General features: G+C 36.3%; 1 protein-coding gene across 6 annotated transcripts in view; it reads right to left on the reverse strand.

The window, feature by feature from the left end:
- The window catches only part of ATXN2 (ataxin 2), a 98,585-nt gene that overhangs the window by 18,627 nt on the left and 58,947 nt on the right, over window positions 1-21,011 (reverse strand). For 3 of the 6 annotated variants that reach the window (XM_088828179.1, XM_088828180.1, XM_055405093.2), the window contains exons 10-18: window positions 19,994-20,203; window positions 17,421-17,603; window positions 15,336-15,533; window positions 14,606-14,713; window positions 14,250-14,320; window positions 7,793-8,094; window positions 6,803-6,866; window positions 6,074-6,226; window positions 5,237-5,303 (exon numbers count right to left, since the gene is read on the reverse strand). In XM_088828179.1, coding sequence (XP_088684305.1) covers window positions 5,237-5,303; window positions 6,074-6,226; window positions 6,803-6,866; window positions 7,793-8,094; window positions 14,250-14,320; window positions 14,606-14,713; window positions 15,336-15,533; window positions 17,421-17,603; window positions 19,994-20,203 — 1,356 coding nt within the window. The remainder of the gene's footprint in view (window positions 1-5,236; window positions 5,304-6,073; window positions 6,227-6,802; window positions 6,867-7,792; window positions 8,095-14,249; window positions 14,321-14,605; window positions 14,714-15,335; window positions 15,534-17,420; window positions 17,604-19,993; window positions 20,204-21,011) is intronic. The other 3 variants (XM_055405097.2, XM_055405096.2, XM_088828181.1) reach the window with 2 other exon arrangements.

The raw sequence follows: 21,011 nt of genomic DNA on the forward strand, positions 1-21,011 counted from the left end.
AAGTCCACATACAAACTGTATAATGTTCAGCATCACTCATAATAATCAAAAAGTGGAACATTCCAAAGAATCATCAACTGATGAATGGATAAGTGAAATGTTACCAGTATCTATACAACGGAGTATTACTCATCCATAAAAAGAAATGAAGTGTATATTGATAGAGGTTCCAACACGGATGAACCTTGAAAACATGCTAAATGAAAGAAGCTAGTCACAAAAAACTCCATACAATATGATTTCATTCACATGAAATATCCAGAACAGGCAATCTACAGAGAAAAGTGTATTAGCATGTCTAGGATATAAGTGTGTACATGCATGGCGTGAGAGGAAATTAGTTACTAAAGGATATGGGGTTTCTTTCTGGAGTGATAAAAATGTTTTAAAATTGGTGATGACTGGACAGCTCTGAGAATATCTTAAAAACCACTAAACTGTATACTTTGAGGGGATGAATTTTATGGCATTCGAATTACAGTTGGCCCTTGAAAAATACAAGTTTGAACTGTGTGGGTCCACTTACACAGAGTTTTTTCCCATAGTAAATACTACAGCACTAAATCATCCACTGTTGGATGATCTGCAACTATGAATATGCAGGACTGACTATAAATTATATTCGGTTTCTGCCTGCATAGAAGGTCAGTGCCCTTAACCCCCCCGAGTTGTTCAAAGGTCAACTATATAAACGAAAGGTCAACAATCCAAATAGAGCCATTTTTAAAAAACAGAGTATCTGCAAAAAAACAACTGTAAAAATAGACAGTGTAAAGATAAACAGAAATTAATTTTAAATCATCAGCTGCTAATGGTAGAAGGGACAATCCACTTAATGGGATGGAAGTGATGAGGGCAAGCACAAATTAAGAGACTGGGATGAAAGCAAGACTTCCCTAAACAACCTTTTTTATGCAATTTTCACTTTGAAAATAAATATTTCATACATAAAAAATAAAATTAAAATAATAAAATATCATTACAAATGTTAACAAGTTCAATCAGGTTAACCTACCTAGGTGTCCCATTGTTGACATAACTCAGTGACTACAGAAAATGGTATTTTCGAAGTATCATGGGTACCAATTCCTGACTCTGAAAACTGACACTTAAAAAGAATTCTTAGTGAGATACTAAAGAAATCTTAAATTTTATCTTGTAGAGCAAGTTAGACAATATTCTGAAAACATCTTGTACACCTTATAGGAAAATGTAAATAAGCTAGCCTCTAAGATGGCCCCCAATGATTCTGCCTCCTGGTTTTCACATGCTTATATTAATATAGTCCCTTCCACATGTACCAGATTTGCTCCACATAATCAAGAGCAAATGACAGAAATGAAGCTAGGTTACTTCAAAGGTTAGACTGTAAAACAAACTGTGGCTTCCATTTAGGTTGTTTCTCATTATGGGAAAAGTTGGCTGCCATTTTATGACCAGAACTATCCTGCCAACAACTCTGAATCTGGAAGCAGATTCACCAGCCCCAGGTTAGATAACTCCCGCTCCAGCCAACATCTTTTTGCAACTGCTTAAGAGACTCTAAGGAAGAACCACCTAGTTAAGAGGCTCCTGGATTGCTGACATTCAGAAACCATGTAAAATAAAATGTTTGCTGTTTTAGGCAGCTTAGCTTTGTGATAATTTGGTAAAAGACAGATATTATTAATTCAATAGCAATGAGCATACCCAACGACCAGAAAATGGTTTCCAAACACTATTTCCCAGCAAAGAGAATGAGGGTTGCCTGCAGGATTACTGATCCAGGTCTAGTGTTAGAAGATTAGCCTGAGACATGTTATTCATAGCAGATAGGAAGTTATCAGAGACAAATGAGTAGTACCAAAAGGAGACAGAGCCAATGTAAAGCGATTATCATTGACCAAAGATGGGACAATGAGAGAAGCGCAAAAAAAAAAAAAAAAAAAAATTGAAATACAATGAATATATATAAAATTATACAAATATATAAGATAGAATATATATATTATACAAGAATATATAAAATTATACATGTATTCATAACTTTTCTGTACAAACTATTTTAAGACACCCAAACAGCCCTGGTTAAAAAGAAGTCCCTTACTGAATGAGTCTAGCTAGTAAGTGGTGAAGCAATGAGAGAAATTCAGAAATCACTGTTTTCAAACTCCTAATTAAAGTGATTTCCAAAGTATGGTCCTGTACCAAAAGGATCACTGGGGAACTGTGTTTTTGTTTTTTTAATAAATTGCACTGCTGCTGCCGCTGCTAAGTCACTTCAGTCGTGTCCAACTCTGTGCGACCCCATAGACAGCAGCTCACCAGGCTTCCCTGTCCCTAGGATTCTCCAAGCAAGAACACTGGAGCGGGTTGCCATTTCCTTCTCCAATGTGTGAAAGTGAAAAGTGAAAGTGAAGTCTCTCAGTCATGTCTGACTTGTAGCGACCCCATGGACTTCAGCCTACCAGGCTCCTCTGTCCATGGGATTTTCTAGGCAAGAGTACTGGAGTGGCTTGCCATTGCCTTCTCCGATAAATTGCACTAGAAAAGTAAATTCTCAGGCTATGCCCCAAATCTACTGAACTGGAAATTCTGGGGATAGGGCCAAACAATTAGTGTTTTGTTTTTTTTTTTAAAAAACAAACTCTCCAAGTGATTCTAATGTACACTAGAATTTGAGAACCACAGCCCTAATGAAGGGGCTTCTAAGATGGCGATAGTGATAAAAAGCCCACCTGCCAATAAAAGAGACCTAAGAACTGCAGGTTCGATCCCCGGGTCAAGAAGATTCCCTGGAGGGCATGGCAACCCATTCCAGTATCCTTGTCTGAAAAATACCATGGACAGAGGAGCCTGGAGGGCTATAGTCCATAGCGTCACAAAGAGTTGGACATGACAGCACAGAGCCCTAATGAAAAGATGCTGTTAAGTATCAATCATCAATAAATAAGATGACAGACTTGACAGAAAACTTTATAATTGGAGAGGGGAGGATCAGGCTATCACCACTTGAGCCTTTAATAAATCTTACCATAATTCAACGTAGGACCAGATACTGTACCTCTTAAATGATCCAACATAGAGCACTCACAAATATCTATCAAGTATTCTTATCTCTTCCCATAAAAGTTACACCTGAATGCAATCAATGACATCACAAGAAGAGACAAATCTAAATATATGATATACTACGTAACAATCGGTTTCTGTCACAAAGCAACAGCAGGGGTAAAAATAGGGGAAAACAAAGACATGTAACAAACATAATAATGTGAAGATCTTATTTTGATCCACACTCAAACCAACTGTAAAAATATATTCCTGTCTCAATCAGGGTAATCTGATTATGATGGTTATTAGATGATAAAAAGGAATTAGTTTATTTTTATAAAGTGTGATAACGGCACTCTGGCTACCTAATAAAAATATCCATATTTTTAATATGATACACACAAAGTGTGTAGAAATAAAACAACAGGCCCTCAGAATAAGATTAACCTACAAGATAACCTTAAATGATCTAAGGTAGAATTCTTCCAACAGGTTCTAGTGTTCTAAAGGAAAGATAGAGGTTATAGTTTTTTTGGCTGCTTTGTGAGGCTTGTCGCGTCTTAGTTCCCAAGCCAGGGATTGAACCCAGGCCCTGCCACTGAAAGCGCCAAGTCCTAACTAAGCAATGGACCGCCAGGCAATTTCCCCTCATACATGTTTTTTTAAAAACAGAATTTTAATTACTAACATGCACAAAACTGCAATTGCTTCAAACACTGTGGAAAGCTTATTAATTTAAGAAGTGAAATTTTTTAAAGTTACCAAATGATCCAACAGTCCCACTCTTGGGCATATATCTGAAGGAAACTCTTAATTCAAAAAGATATATGTACCCCAATGTTCACTGCAGCATTTTATTAGGAGGGAAACCAAGAACTACTACCTATCTACCTGGCCGCGCCATGTCCATGGCATGTGAGACTGGACCCAGAGACATGGTAGTGAAAGCACAAGTTTTAAACCAACGGACAGCCAGCGAAGTCTCAGAAGTAACTTAAATGTCCATGAACAGATGGATAAAAAGTTTTTTGATAAAGTCAGTCAGTCAGTCAGTCAGTTCAGTCGCTCAGTCGTGTCCGACTCTTTGCAACCCCATGAATCACAGCACGCCAGGCCTCCCTGTTCATCACCAACTCCCAGAGTTCACTGAAACTCATGTCCATCGAGTCAGTGATGCCATCAGTGAATGGATAAAGAAAATGTGATGCATATGAAATACAGTACTACTCAGCTATAAAAAAGAAGGAAATTATGCTATTTGTGGCAACATGGATGAATCTAGAGATTATCATACTAACAGTCAAGTCAGAGAAGGACATTTATGATATCACGTATGAGAGTCTAACATACGACACAAATGAACTTACCTACAAAACAAACAGACTCAGACGGAAAACAAACTTATGACTACTGAAGAGGAAAGTGGTGGGAGAGTGGTGGAGATGGAAGAATAAATTAGGGGCTTGGGACTGGCAGATACAAACTACAATATATTAAAAATAAACAAACAACAATGCCCTACTATATAGCATAGGGAACTAAAGTCAGTCTCTTGCAATAAACTATAATGGGAAAAAAAAAGTGAAATTTTTGTGATGGAGGTAATTACTGGGCACTGAGAAGTGACTTTATTATACAAACCATTCTACTTTCTATTCTCAATAAAATGATAGAAACAACTGCTCTTAATTACCCAAATGGCAAAAGGGAGAACCCTTTAATGTTTTTCAACATTAAAATATTTCCTTTTAAGATAAGTATGTGTTTTCTCAATGAAGTCTTTTAGATCATGCAACATTCTCATTTTAAAGATGAGGAAACATTTCTCTAACAGCATTTTAACAATTTCTGAAGTGAGCCATCTCTGCTCACAAAAAAATTTTAAATTTTTTGGGGAAATTACTTATTACATAAGAATGTGAGCAGTTAATTCAGCAAACCATCTTCACAAATTTAACATTGAACATTTCAAAATTCAATTATTTTTTGTGAAGAGGATCTTGAAATTCACAACTCGTATTTCTCCTCCCGTTTTTGGTCATAAAAATCCATTTAAATACCTGATGTAACATTGAACATCCAAAAGTCAATGAAGTTTTATGAAAAGTCAAAACTGAACCACAGATATTTACTCATTATAAAATGAGTTATTTCATTCATGCAGCATGCAGACTACAAGCAACACAGGCAGGATTATTCTCACCTTTACCTGCTCTATATGTCTTGGCTTGATTGACTGGCATGGGCGTCATAGGTATAGGATATAGAGGCTTAAGGAAATAAAAAGAAAATGAAGATTAAGCTCTCAAGATATCAGGAATGTATCTTACCACTCTCTCCTAGTTGTATACTGCTAGAAAGCTAGCTCTGAAGTTTCCTGATTCTTAATAGTCATTAAAAAGATAAAATCACACCCATAGCTAAAAGGACAAATCCCAAACTACAGTAAATCTAAATCATCTTTCCGACCAGAAAACATTTTCATATTTAGGTCCTTATACTAACAACATACCACACTGCATGCCTCCACTTTATAGAGAAAAATTGGGGGGTGGCGGGGAGGGAGGGTGACTCACCACCCAGCATGTGGGATTTTAGTTCCCTGTGGTGTGATTAGTTGCTCAGTCTTATCTGACTCTTGGCGACCCCACGGACTGCAGCAGTATTCTTGCCTGGAGAATCCCCATGTACAGCCTGTACATGGGGATTCTCCAGGCAAGAATACTGGAGTGGGCTGCCATACCCTCCTCCAGGGGATCTTCCCAACCCAGGATTGAACCCTGGTCTCCCTCATTGCAGGAGGATTTTTTTACTGTCTGAGCCACCAGGAAAGCACCTTAGTTCCCTGACCAGGGATCAAACCCAGGCCCCCTACAATGGAAGCACAGAGTCCTAAACAATGGGACCCCCAGGGAAGTCTCATGGCTCCACTTTTAAATATCTCTGTTATAACATCACTGCAAGTCACTACGCACCCACAGAATACTTGGTGTAAATAACTTACAGAGGGTAAATGAACAAGTCAAATTCTATAACTTACTTGCACGCCTGGGCTCACAGGGACCGGATACATCATATTTGGTGCAAAACAAACAGGCTGAGTATAAACTGGAGTTGGCTGCTGATGACCCACCATAGATGGGCTAGGTTGTGCTTGAGGACGAGGTGAAGTTGGGGTGGTAGAAGGCTTTGGCTGCAAAAACAAAAATCAACTATCTTAAGGTGAAAAGGTAACTTACTACAATCTGAGGACTGGTTTCCCCCATCTTTCTCAGTTTTACTCACTGCTAATTAGTATCTCTTAATGAAAGTTATCTCACAGAAAATAAACCTGCAAGTGTTTCAAATAAAAAAAAGAAATACTTGGTAGAAAGTTAATGTTATATCAATTAATTAACAATGCTATTAAAAAAAGCAGTGATGATCTTTAAGAACTGGAAAAAAGTGTTTTTAAAAATTAAAAAATAAACATATCTTTCAAAGTCAGTAAAATAATAACAGTATATCTATGAACCTGAGAGCCTAGCAGGCCAACTGTCTTCAAATTCTGAGTCAGAAAGATTAAAAAATTTGCCTCAGACCACATTATTAATTGATTTGATAAAACTAGGATTTTTTTCTTATGGTTCAAAAATATACATTAATTACCACATAAGAAAAAGGAACTTTAACTAGAAGTTGTTTTAGCATACAGTAACTGAATTTAGATGGCAGGTATGGGAAAAGAAGTATTACTACTAATTTTTTTTTTTTTAAGAGAGAAACTTACCTGAGAAAAGGAACGAGGGTTGAACTCCTTTGCATTGGGATTCAACGTTGATTTCCTCACTTGCCTACACCAGAAAAAAATAAAGGGCAGTGAAATCTGCATGGAACTTATGCTACTGCAGTCTTTTATACCTGACAGTTTTATAAAAACTGCTAAACTTAAGTAATTCTCACTAGAAGATCATTCTCTTCCTTAAAACACACACATACATACTTCCCACTGCTTAATCTGATAATTACCAGTCAAAAAAGGACAATTTTTTAAAAAGTGAAATACGCAAAGCTTCTCTCAAAAGCAACCAACGTAGACGACCTGAAGACAGTGCCCTTATAAGATATATTTACAAGCAAGCCTTAATGCATCAAATCTCTAGCGTGCAGTCAGGTTTTCTGTGGCAGTGTTTCCCATACAAAGTATCTAGGGGAAAATCATGACTGTAATAAAAACTCTTGCCTCAAATCAAGAGTAAGTGCTCCCTGACATATCAACAAGCCGCATTCCAAAAGTTCAGCTGCAACAGCAGAACAAATCAGTCAGTGGTGGTGTGATTAGATTCTAAGATTGGCCCACAATAGCCCCACTTAATTGATAAGGGGCACCAGAATTTTCTCTCTTCTTGGCAGTGGCAATTCTTAGCTCCGGCAGCACAGCAAGGAGGTGGGAACTGACTAGCATACAGGGGTTATCAGTCCCAAAGCCAGTAATTTTTCAACTCCCTATATATTTATAAATTAGCCATTCTTAATTTATGCACGGAGTTGTTGTTTTTTTCTTTGCCAAGGGATGGAAAAACATGGGAGGAGGGAAGAAGAGAATAGGGTGCAATGATTTAACTGACTTAAAATGTCATTTGTTAAAACCAGTTGTATTTAAGATGAGAGCTACATATAAAGCAGTCTAACAGGCTAGATAAATTCTGGAGTTGGAAGGTCTTGGATAACTTAAGGAAAAGTTAAGCAAAAGGGTGTACTAAATTCCAGGATTACTCACTCGGCTGCGTCTTTCTTCTCCTCTTTATCGTCTTTCTCTTGTTTACATCCTGGACTGGAAGTCTGAACCCCTTGGGATGTGACCTCAGGTCCCCTCTTGTGCTCCGCGTTACTGAGGACTGAAGGGGAAATGCTGGGGCTGCTCGGCTTGCTGCTGCCACTGGTGCAGTTGCTGCTATTTTCAATGAAAGAATCCTTAGCATTTGGTTCAATTTTGTCTTTGATCAAATCTCTTGATTTTTCTCCCTCTCTATTTTTGTTTAGCAGCTGATCCATAGATTCAGAAGTAGAACTTGGCTGTAACTAAATAAAGGAAATAATTATACTTAAATATTTTAAATAACTCTAGTAATCATTTTTTCCCATGAGCACAAACTAGTATTTGTAAGCATGAAGTATTCTGAGTAACGCTTTGTTCATACTTTACAAGTAATGTTTTCATTATAAGGCAACAACAATGAAATGTCTATACAACCTAACTATAGCCATGTAAGCACTCAAATGTCCTAGCCTGAAAACTTTTTACCGAGTGCATACCATGTGTCAGAAATTGTGTGTGCTGGGAATGGAAATATAAAATAGTTCCTATCCTCCCAAAGCTTTCCATCTGGATGAGATCAGACACTAACCAACTAGGGTAAATGGGGAATCCAGAGGAAAAAGCAACTCATGGAAAGAGAAGACTTCTCAATGAAAATGTCATCTCAAGTGTCAAAGATATTGGGGTTTGGGGAGAGTTTCGAAAAGGGAGCAATACACTAAGTAAAAGAAAAGAAACTGCATATTTAAAGACCCAAAGGAAAGGGAGAAGATGGCCCTGTGTGAAATAGAAAAGTACTGGTAACCGGAGCAAGAATGGACACAAAGTGAGTCAAGAAATGATAAACTCACCCAAGAGGAACAAGATGATAAAAGGACTTGAAAGCTCTGCTCAGGATTCTAGCTTTGAATTCTCAGAATAATGAGAAGTCACTGAAGAATTTTAAGCAAGATTTATAGTTCACAAAGATGAGCGTAGCAGCCCTGTGGAAAATTAACTGGAGGAAGCTGAGTAAGCGTGTAGAGACTGTTATGCAGGCTGGACTAACCTGGGCTTGACCCTGAGAAGTGGTAGGTTGGAAATTCTGAAGTAAGTGGATTCAGAGGGAGACCTGACTAGACACGCATGTCAGTTAAGATTTTATAACCTATAAGGTATAGGAAACCACAAAACAGAAGCACCAACAAGAGCAGAAGGCAAACACGTTGGTAACATAAGTAATGGGGTTTTTAAGTTTGCAGACCAGAAGCAAGCAATGCTACTACTGTCTGATAATGACTTAAGATGCCCTACTCCACAGAAGAAAGAAAACAGGGATAGCTGAAGGGAAAGAGAAGGTAAAGGGAATCATCAGGCATCAGTGGTGGAAATGAGAATAAATCCAAGCAATAGCCCAAGGCACTAAGAATAAGCTGAAGAGCGAATGCACAGAAAAAGAGGCTGCAAGACTAGAGAGGGACAAACTATCTCCTGAGCCTCAAGAAAGGCAGACCAACGTCAAAATCTCACTACTGGGAGCCTCAGTGTCCTGGCAAGCAGTACCACACCTCTCAGGGACTTCTCAAGTTTCACTGCATCGCCAATATAGTTACAGAGCCTCAAGTAGTTGAGGGCAGAAAGTGATAACAATATTTGGACACAGTCAGAATTTAAGTCACAATATAGGTATCCAATGTTTTGCAGAGGCTATACGTTTGCAATACAGTTTGAAATCAGAGAGCGTGATACTTCTAGTTTGTTTTTTCTCGAGATCGCTTTGGTTATTCAGGGTCTTTTGTGGCCCCATACAAATTCTACTTTTGTGTTATTTCTGTGAAAAAAACCCATTGTAATTTTGATAGGATTGCACTCAATCTGTAGATTGCTTTGGACAATGGGTATTTTATGGGAAAACTAACATTCTTATGTGACTCAGAAAAAAACCCATGGTTGCCAGTAAACTTTGCTTTATCTATATTTTGGTAATAATTAATATTTACTGAGTATATGAGTCAAAAACAGTATTAAAACAGTTCAAAGGCAATATCTCATTAATTCTCACAAAAACACTATGAAGTAGGTTCTACAATTATCCCATTTGGGCTCAGGGGACTCTAGATAACATGCCTCAATATTGAACAGAGGATAAGATATAAACATAGATCATATACTTATCTCCAAAATCCACACCATTAAGTTGTAACAGATTGAATTACTAGCAATTCTTTTACACAAATAAAGCTATCAGCACCCTGCACAGAGCTATATTAGAGCTTCTGGATGGCGCTCTGAGCAGGGGGACCCCAAAACTGCAGGATACCCCTATTTCTGTCTGAGTGAAAGACCACAGATTTTGTGAACCATCATAGTATACGGCCATGTGCACACCATGAGAGTGGCTATGATGATTCATTGATTGAACACTGCAGTACACAGAATGCATTAGCTACTGTCCAAACCACTGCTGGAGGATGAAACACACAGATGGTTAGCCCTATCTTTTACTAGCCATGTGACATGGGGGTAAATTAATTTATCTCTGCCTCAGTTTCCTGATATACACATCTGAGAAACACACAGAACCTGCTTCAAAGTGATGACAATAAAGGATTTATTACATAAGCTCTTAGAACAGTCTCTGATACATAGGAAATAATATATAAACTAATAACATTCCTTTATTTAAAGATAATTATAAAGCCCATCCTCAAACATTCTTTTACAATCATTTCTTTGCTTTCTAGTCTTCACTTACAGACCAGACATTTATAAGAGACTTAATAACGCTTTTGAATTTTCAGGTCCCCCCAAATACTAAGAAGTCCCAAAGAAATAAGTTCTAAAGCTGCAACTACACAGAACTTTAAAGAGTCAAGTATTAAAGGCTTACAGAAAGTTGTGAACTGATAATATGAAGAGCCAAAATGTTTTCTATTAAATGAAGAAATGATAAACTTTAAAAAAATACACTAACCCTAATATAGATGGTATGCTGCTGCTGCTAAGTCACTTGAATCATGTCTGACTCTGTACGACCCCATAGACGGCAGCCCACCAGGCTCCCCTGTCCCTGGGATTTCCTAGGCAAGAACACTGGAGTGGGTTGCCATTTCCTTCTCCAATGCATGAAAGTGAAAAGTGAAAGTGAAGTTGCTCAGTTGTGTCCAACTCTTAGCGACCCCATGGACTGCAGCCTACAAGGCTCTTCCGCCCATGGGATTTTCCAGGCAAGAGTACTGGAGTGGGTTGCCATTGCCTTCTCCGATAGACGGTATGGTACTGGCAAAAAGGACAGACATATATAGATCTATGCAGGAAAAGTGAGTATAATTATACACTCCCAACTTTGTGGTTAAATGATTTTCAGCAAAGGTGCAAAGTCAATTCAATTCAATCCAATGTCTTTTCAAAAGATGGTGCTGGGACAAGTGATATACATTGGCAAAAGACTGAATTTGAAACCCTATCAATACTATGTTTTAAAAAATCAGTCAAAATATAAATTGGTGCAGCCACTATGGAGAACAATATGGAAGTTTCTTAAAAAAAAAAACCAAACTGAGTTACGATATGAACCAGCAATCCTATTCCTGGGTACATACCCAGAAAAGATAAAAACTCTAATTCGAAAAGACATGCACACCCCAACGCTCATCAGCAGCACTATTTGCAATAACTGCGACACATAAGCAACCTAGATATATACATCAACACATGAATGGATAAAGATGTGTGCTGTGTATACACACACAATCAGTCATAAAAGAAGAATATGTCATTTGTATTATTTGCAACATGGCTGGACCTAGAGATTATCATACTAATTGAAGTCAGTCAGACAGAAAAAGGTAAATATATGACATGGAATCTAAAAAAACGAGACAAACAAACATACTTATATTATAGAAATAAACTCAGAGAAAACAACTCATTGTTATAAAAGGGGAAGGGAGGGATATATGAGGAGTTTGAGATGAATAGATACAACGCTACAAAAATGAAATACCAAAAAAACATGGAACTACTGTATGGCACAGGGAACTACATTCAATATCAAGTAATAACCTACAATGGAAAAGAATCTGAAAAAGAATATACACACACATACTGAACCACTTTGCTATACACCTGAAACTAACACAACACTGTAAATCAGCTACACTTCAACTTAAAAAAGTAACTCAAAATGGATCACAGCTCTAGCTGACAGTCTTTGAAGAAAACAACAGTAAATCTTTATGACTACTGGATTAGGCAATGGTTTATTAGATATGACAATAAAAGCACAAGGACAGAAGAAAAAAACAAGATGAATTGGACTTCATCAAAATTTATAAATTTTGTGCTTCAAGGGTCAATATCAAGAAAGTGAACAGACAACCCACAGAAAGAGGAAGAAATTGCAAACCCCACATTTGATGCAAGACTTGTACACAGAATAAACAGAGAACTTTTACAATTCAATAAAAAGATAACTGAATTTTTTAAATGGGCAAAGATCTGAATAAACATTTCTCTAAAGAAGACATACAAATGAGCAATCAACATATATACAAAAAGATGCTCAACAGCATTAGCTGTCAGAAAAATGCAAGTCAAAACCACAATCAAAACAACAAATAGTAACAAGTGTTGGTAAAGATGTGGAGAAACCGGAACCCTCATATACTGCTGGTGGGAATGTAACATAGTGCAGTTGCTTTGGTGAAGTTTAATCAAGTTTTCCTCAAAAGGTGAAGGACAGAAGTACCAGACAAAACAGAAATTCCACTCTTAGTTATACACTCAGGAGAAATGAAAACATATGATCACACAAAAACTGTATACTAATATCCACAGCAGCATCACTCACTATAGTCAAAAAGAACCCAAAGATGCATCAACTGATGATAAATGAATAAATAAAATATGATCTATCCACACAATGGAATATTCTTCATAAAAGTACTGAAGTACTAATAACATAGGCTACATGACAAATTTTGAAAACATGATGGTAAGTGAAAAAGCCACTCACAAAAGGCCATTTATTGCATGGTTCCACGCATATGAAATGTCCAGAAGAGGCAATCCATGAAGAAAAAGTAGATCAGGGTTTACTGGGGGGTACGGGCATGGGAGGGGGCAGAAGTGTTTGAAAGCAAATGAGCACTGACTGCTAAGGGCTTATGTGATGGCTGTATAAACTGTGTGAATATACGAAAACCCCCTAAACTATATACTTTAAATGGATAAATTGTATGATATATAAATTATACTTTAATAAAACTGTTAAAAAAAGTACTATCTCATATACTTCAAAATAAAAATATTTCTTTCCTTCGTAACGCAATAAATTCATCCAAGTGAACTATAAAAAGAGAATGAAGGATTGACTGTAAAAAAACTGACAAAATAAAAGTAAATGGGCCAGGGCATAACATTTATATCAAACTGAAGATTAAACAAAATAATACCATCTGTGGTTTAGGGATGTATTCACATGCACTGTAAAGAACTGCAAGGAAAGAAACCCTTCACTAGGCAGGAGATGCAGGTGAGGAGGGCAACTACACAGGAGACTGTTGGAGTGCTTGACATATCAAGCTGTAGTGGGCATCTAGGCATTCAGTCATTTTTCTTCGTATTGTGTCCATGCATTAACTATAGCTTAAAAAATTAAATTCACAACTGTTAAAGAGCATTAAAGTAGAATAGATATATGTGTGAAAGTATGAAGTAATATTTAAATTTAAGATTTTGAATGGTGCCAGTAAGTCAGGAATGACGCTACTGGCAAAAACTTAAATTTTTAGGAAGCTAGAACACAGGCTAGGAAAAGGCGGGTTTTGCTTTTGATCCATTCAACTTTTATCATCCTCTGGAAAAAAAAAAAGGCTAAAATAATCAGATTTTTCCACATTAAGGTGATGTTTCAGGATGATTTCTTGATTTGGTCTCAAAATATACCTTGATATGAACAGTATGTTATAGTAAACGCTGGGCAAAAGAATGAACAGTCATCCAGGAGAGATCAGATCCAGCAAGCCTTTAGAGAAATGATACTGTAATGATACTGCAGAAAGATGTCTCTCACAATCCATTTGTGCACGAGTATAAATCTGCAACCAGGGTCCAATCCATCTTCTACTTGTCGCAGCAGATAACGCCTTATTGTTCTACTGTCATCCGATAACACAATCCTATGAGTATGAAACAGGAACTTCTGCTACCCTGACTTCCAACATCAGAAGTACATTCTCTTTCATTTAGTATCTCTTGTTCTTACCACATCTCGTGATTTTAATTACCTCACTGAAAGCAAGGGCAAAGACAACTATGAGAGTATTTAGCTTTCTATAAACATGGTTTGATTATTCTGGGTGTATATATAATGCATTTTTTAGTACATTAAAATTTTTTTAAAAAATTCTAATTTATTAGTCAATACAATACTTACCCTAAAATCATTCTTAAATTTCTTTAAATCATCAATCTGTTTTCTATGTTCAGAAACAATTGGTGATACACCTGCAAAATTAAGGAAGTGTTAGATCTAAAATAATTTTAAGCTAAAGATTAGAAATAAATCTGGATCTAACTTAAAATACTTTTAGGATATGCTAGAAATGAAAATAAATTATACTATTAAAATAATTAAAAACTCAACATATTAACTATAGATTTTGACATGTTAAATTACACATTTAAATATGTACAATCCTAAGAAAACGTATTGACCAAAAAATACTCAATACTGGGCATGAGATTAAGACATATTCTCTCCTATTTCTAAAGACTTTTTAAAGCTCTAACCTTTATTTTCAGCTTTTGAGAAGCTGGATGATGTCTCATTGGGCTTCATATTTTCTTTATTCCCTGCAGGAGAGTTTTGCCTCTGATCTTGAAGCCTGGAATCTTTAGCTAGAAAATGATATTTTACAAAAACTCAAAGTTAGATAAAAGCTATAAAAATAAAATGAGAAAATATTCAACAGTTTTGATCCTATGTTTTTACAAAAGAACATTTCCATTTAAATAGAGGCTTTCCAACTTTGCAGACATATGAAACATGAACATATTTATATTGATACTTACTACCCAGGAATGTAAACTATCTTAACAACACACATTGAAGAATAACATATGAAATTAGTAGTATCACTTAAACAATTAACTTCATTTACGTAAAATTTTAAATGCGCCCTCAAATACACTGTTGTTCTTGTTTAGTCGCTAAGTCATGTCTGACTCTTTTGGGACGCCATGGACCCCAGCCTGCCAGGCTCCTCCATCCAAGGGATTCTTCAGGCAAGAATACTGAAGTGGGTTGCCATTTCCTTCTCCAGGGGATGTTCCCAATCCAGGGATCAAACCCGTATCTCCTGCACTGACAGGCGAGTTCTTTACTACTGAGCTACTAGGAAGTCACTCTCAAATACATACCTAAGAATAAAACAACAGGGACATTTTTCATAAACTGTTAAACCTCTAACACACAACTTCATAAAAGACACTGTGGATCTGGTAGTCCTTTCTTACATACCCTCAAGAGATGGGGTAACAGCTCTGTTGGATGCAGGACTGGCAGGTGTAGGAGATGCAGCTGGTACAGGCATAGCAACAGCTTCAGCTGGGATAATACCAGCTTGGGGAGAAGCAAGAACTGGCCCACTAGGAGTATTTCCAATACTGTTCTGTCTGGGAGACCTGGGTCTGTGAGTTTTAGGGGATAATCTTGGAACTACAAGAAAGAGAAAAGTTACCCATTATATTCTCAAGCTAAATGTCACTTCTTCAAAACAGTGTCTCTGAAGATCTAGGTAAAATAGTTCTATCTGACCTCCTCCCCCAACTACTCTTTATCCCATCATTCTGTTTTCTTTTCCAAAGTCTCAGGAATAGAGGTGATGATGGAAACAACAAATATCTCAAAAACTATTACTAATACCTATGTCGAACAGTAGTTTTCTAACTAAATATATTAATTTTAAAACAAAGTATTTTAAATGAATTTAGAAACTGGATTTCTAAGGCAGGAAAATGCTACTTTTTAGGATAAAAATAACAACACTCTCTACTAAAAAGTGCGACTGTCTCTTTAAAGTAGGCAGGTGTTGGGGGGATCCCTAAGAAGTAGACTTCTTTGTTCCTCCTTCAAATAATAAACTCGAACATCTTTCAGTAGTTTGCAGCCAATCCTATATACTCCTTCTTAACACATCAAAATTCACATTGCAGTAACTAAGGAAATCAGGAACTCACTTCAGCTGAGAGAAATAATCCAAGGTGGGGTTTATATTTCAATGACTTCAAAATAAGTATCTAACAGGTTTCATATTTCATTACAAACCTATTCAGATTCCAAAGATCTGGAGAAAATGATTCAATTTATTTCACTTTAGTGGTTCTTTACTTTTTTATGTCAAAAATCATGGAAGAAAGTATTACTTAACAACTATCTTTATTCTAATTAGTATAGAGTGAACCTCTGACACCATTCTGTGCATATCTCTTTAACAACTGTGATTTTACTCTTTCACTTCTATAATGCTGTTACTTTCAAAATTCATTTCCGGATTATCTGAGTAATGTCAAATAATGAGACACTGAAAAAATAAATATTTTAGAATTTCTATTTTTTTGTTAACTATTTCCTTGTAATTGAAGACCAAAGAAGAAAATAGAAAATTCAAAGGAATTTACAGTAAACTTAAACCTAAAATTATATATGAAGGTGAGCAATGTGTATCAACTAAAGATATTTAATGGAGCTGGGTATATTTTTGTTTGTTTAAGCTTAAAGACTTTTTTCTTTTAAAAGTCCCATGCATTGATTAACATAGTTTATGACCAAAAAAACTGCAATCATTACATGCTCAAACTCTAGTTATCATGGAAGCAATACAGTAAGTAGCAAAAGCAGTTTTAACCTAATTCTAAGATCCTGTCAAAGTATATTTTTTACACTTTCATAGCTTCCATCAGCACATTCTTTGGGCTAATCACATAAACTTTGGGCTCCTGTGTTTGTTATTCCTTAAAAGTGAAAAATGGTCAGGAATTAGTGCCATTTATAGATACTAAAGAAACCCACATGACCTAGGCCCAGAATATTGCCTGGCATAAAGCAGGATATCAACAAAAATGTGTGGAGAGAATAGGGGGCAGGGGAAAGAAATACATAGCACTGTAACCCCAAAATATTAATAAATGTTTGTGAAAGAATCAATGAACAAGGCTGCTAAGAAGACACGAAATATGATTCCTCCAAATGTTGTTATGTACTATATTTGCCTTCCATTTGAGTGGAACTTTATAAAACTATAAAGTATATTCGTATTTATGAACCCCATATGAATCTCACCTAAAACCAGAGAATAGACTAGGGGAAAATTACTTTACTCACTGAGAAAACTGAAATTCAGGATGATCACATGATTTGCCCTTAACACACGGTGAATAACTGGTAGAGCCCAAAATAAAAACACAGTTTTCTCAATTCCTGGTTACTCCACTATTTTTTATACACACAGACTTCCTCACATAGAGCTCAAGCTCAGCTCTTTTCACATCCAGTGAAATAACAAAATGAACACTGTTATTATGCTCCAAGCCAAGTGTTACCTACCTCCGCTGACCACTGATGACCATGTGCCCCCTGCAGGACTGGTCCTTGCTGTTGGAGGAGCAGCTGCTTCACTTGGTGGGGTATGGGATACAAATTCTAGGCCACTGGAAATGGAACCCCTCCCAGCAGAAACTCTGTGATTTCGAGGGTGTCGCTGGGCCTTTGGGGACATCCTTGGAGGCCCTAAGAAAGGAACAGCGAACATCACATAAATGCCACAATGTCCATCAGTACTACTTTTCTGCTAAATACACATAGCCCATTCTCTCCCTTCCTCCCTTTCCCTTACACACTCACACATATACACATTCTCCCTCTTTCTCTTTCATTCCTTCTCGGTTTAAAAAAAGAAAATAAGCACCATACATATTTTTGGCCGTGATTTTTCAGAATTATTTTGTGGAATGCCATAAAATTTTATAAATAAATTTTACTTTGTTCCCTTTTATTTTTTAAAAAAGGGAAGGATACAGTTGGTGGTAAGAAATCAAACAATAAGATGTCATAGCTCTTCAAAGATCTTAGCAATTTGTTTAATCTATATCCATTATTTGTAGGCATATAAGTATAACAAAATGTTAACAGAAGTTACAGCTATATGATGAAATAAATTTTTAACATACACTTTTAGCTTTCTCCCTCAAATTTGCTGTATTACTTCTAAGATTAGGAAAAAAGTATTAAAAATCTACTTTGATACACGTTTACAGTAGTTAAAAAAAGAAAAACCAGTCCTCACCTGTAAAGTGTCTCAGACTAAACAGGCTATGAACGGAAAATTCTACGGCTAAGGCTTTGGCTTGTATACTAGAGTAATTTACATCTGGGGAAGAAATTTGTACTATATGAATCATCAAAATCCTACATCAATCAATTCTGTCACATTAGTGACTTCTGTTTATAAAGCAGTCTACTATGCACTGAAGCAAAACTGTCAGGTGAAAATAGTGAATACAGTGACTCTTACAACAGAAACCTGACAGTAACACTTGGCAAACTCATTCTTAACGCCAAAGCCAATGCTCCTCACCCTCTTTTTTTTTTGCCCATGCTACGTTGGTGTGTGAAATCTTAGTTTCCTGACCAAGGATCGAACCTGTACCCCCTGCAGTGGAAACCAGAGTCTTAACCACTGGGCCATCAGGGAAGTCCCTTGCCAAACTCTTTAGGATGTCATATTAATTTGTGTCCTCAGTAGGAATACAATCATGAGCACAGTTTTATGAAGAGTGTTAATATTACATAATTTTTAACTGGAGATATAATTTATATTTAAGATGAGTTAAGAACTTGGTATTTAAATCTTCATACATATTTTTTACATCCTTTTATAGGAAAAGACCAAGAAAGATGGCTGACACAGCTCAATGAAATCAAACTAACTTTAAAAAGTTCAGTCTTTGGCAACATGTAAAATACTTACAGAAAGAAAATTTATTCTAAACACAGAAAACCATTATATTTCATAGTTTTATTTTGAGGTTCACATTTTAAAAATGCTTCAGTGTCACCTAACTACATGACTAGAAAACACTAATTCAAATTAGTTCAAAAGGAAAACTGAATAATGTAGCCTCCCTGAACATGCAAAAGGTAAATTTTTATGTGAATCTGTACATCTAACAGTGGTGAATGAGCTCACATTCACTAATGACTTTTATCTAATAAATTCTCATGATATGAACATCATTTACACAAACAACAGACCACAACAAAATATGTCAACAGAATTTAACTTCTCATTTACAGGCCATCATAGGCACTTGAGTAAGGAAGTAACCTTGAAAATCAGCGTAACATGTTGTTCAAGGTTAGCTGCAATCACATGACCTCGCTGCCTGGATGGCAACGATTTATTGAAAAGCAGTTAATACAGTTTTCTCCAGGGAAGCATTTTCTGCCAGAAAGCTGTATTACTCTCAATATAAGCGATATCAACTGTAATTATAACGAATGAGAATTACAGGATTTTATTTTTTTTCTTTTGACATGGTAAACAAAAACAAAACAAAAAACCCCTAAAAATTCATACACTGTTTTCTACAATAACAATTTTATCTTAGATTAAGAATTTCCTCTAAAGACTTTCACTACAAAATATTACAAAACTAATTAAAAAAATCCCAAACACAAAATCAAACTCTACATTGTAATTTAAGGGTAAACACACCAAGGCAGCCATATGCAATGTCCCTCTCAAAAAGGACCACTAAACCACTACTCCTACCTAAGGTCAACAGGCAGATTCACTAGTATGAAGAAGGTTCACTGTTTACCACTAACCACTGTATACACTGTAAAGTGGGAGGGAGAAGGCCCTGGGCTGTAAAAGAGCATCATTACCAGGCAGAGACAAACCCCCATTCTCACAATTCAGGAAAAGTTCATAGCTTCACACAGCATTTATCATTTCTAATAAACAAAGGTTAATAGAAATAGTTTTAATAAACTAAAGTTAAAACACAGAAATTATAGGTTATTAAATAATGAAAAGGAAACTATTTTGTAATTATAAACTCACACAGGAGTTAAACAAAGACAAACAAAAACATGAACAAATTGTGGTATTGTACCTTCTGAAGACATGCGTTTAGGCATAGTAGAGACAGGAGCTGGAGAACCATGAGCAGAGGGGTGAGACGGGGGTCTGGATGGCCGCGAGGGGGGCCTGGAGGGCGGCCGTGTAGGGGTGGCTGCCCGAGGTGGAAGAGAGTTGGGACCTGACTGGTAGCGAGAAGGTGGGCGAGAGGAAGGAGATGGGCAAGGCGATGGCCAGGGAACACCTGACAGAACAAATGATATGAAGGAAAGTATAAAAACTAAAGAAAAAAATGAGGGAAAAAAGTAAACAGAAAAAAAAGTAAAATGACAAAAATGATTTCTTGTACATTTTAACCCTTTGAGGACAGTCATTTGATTTGTGATAAGTTTTAGCATAACTTAACTGACATAAATTCACATTTTACTTTAACCTCCTTAAAATTAAGTCTGTTTAAATGAATACACGTTCCCAAAGGGTTAATTAGGATCTACACATACTATTGAAGAAGACAGTTAAGACTTTGCCTATTCACCTGCTTCTATAACTGTTTTTCGGAAAATCAATTGTTAAAAGGAGAATAACATACACTAGGTAATTTCACACAATAAATCACAAAACTCAGGGATAAGATTATTTATTATTTAAAGTTTTAGCTTTTAAAACAACAGCTATTATAATCTCATTAAAAATGCTAGTTTCTTAAAACTGTGGTTTTCATCTAGTCTATACTTGAATTTATAAGGTTGAGTTTGAAATCACATTAAGCAGGTACATATAAGTAGAACATTACTTCTACTATTTTCCAGAGTCACAGGAGTGACAGATTAATATTCACTGCCTTTTAAAATAACATATTTTAACCTTATCAAGTTAAACATTTATTTAAGAGACTGCATAAGAAACAATCCAACTACAAAGCAGTCATCACCAAATAAACTGACACCGAGGGATATGCACAGGTCAAAATACAGCTAACACGTTAACATGACATCACTTACCTTAATCTTAGGAAACAGTCCAGGTCTCCTCTCCACAGGGTTCCACACACT

The sequence above is a fragment of the Moschus berezovskii genome, chromosome 19 (genome assembly GCF_049115385.1).
Source record: "Moschus berezovskii isolate FMDL1 chromosome 19, NW_MosBer_1.0, whole genome shotgun sequence".
NCBI classification, from domain to species: Eukaryota; Metazoa; Chordata; class Mammalia; order Artiodactyla; family Moschidae; genus Moschus; species Moschus berezovskii.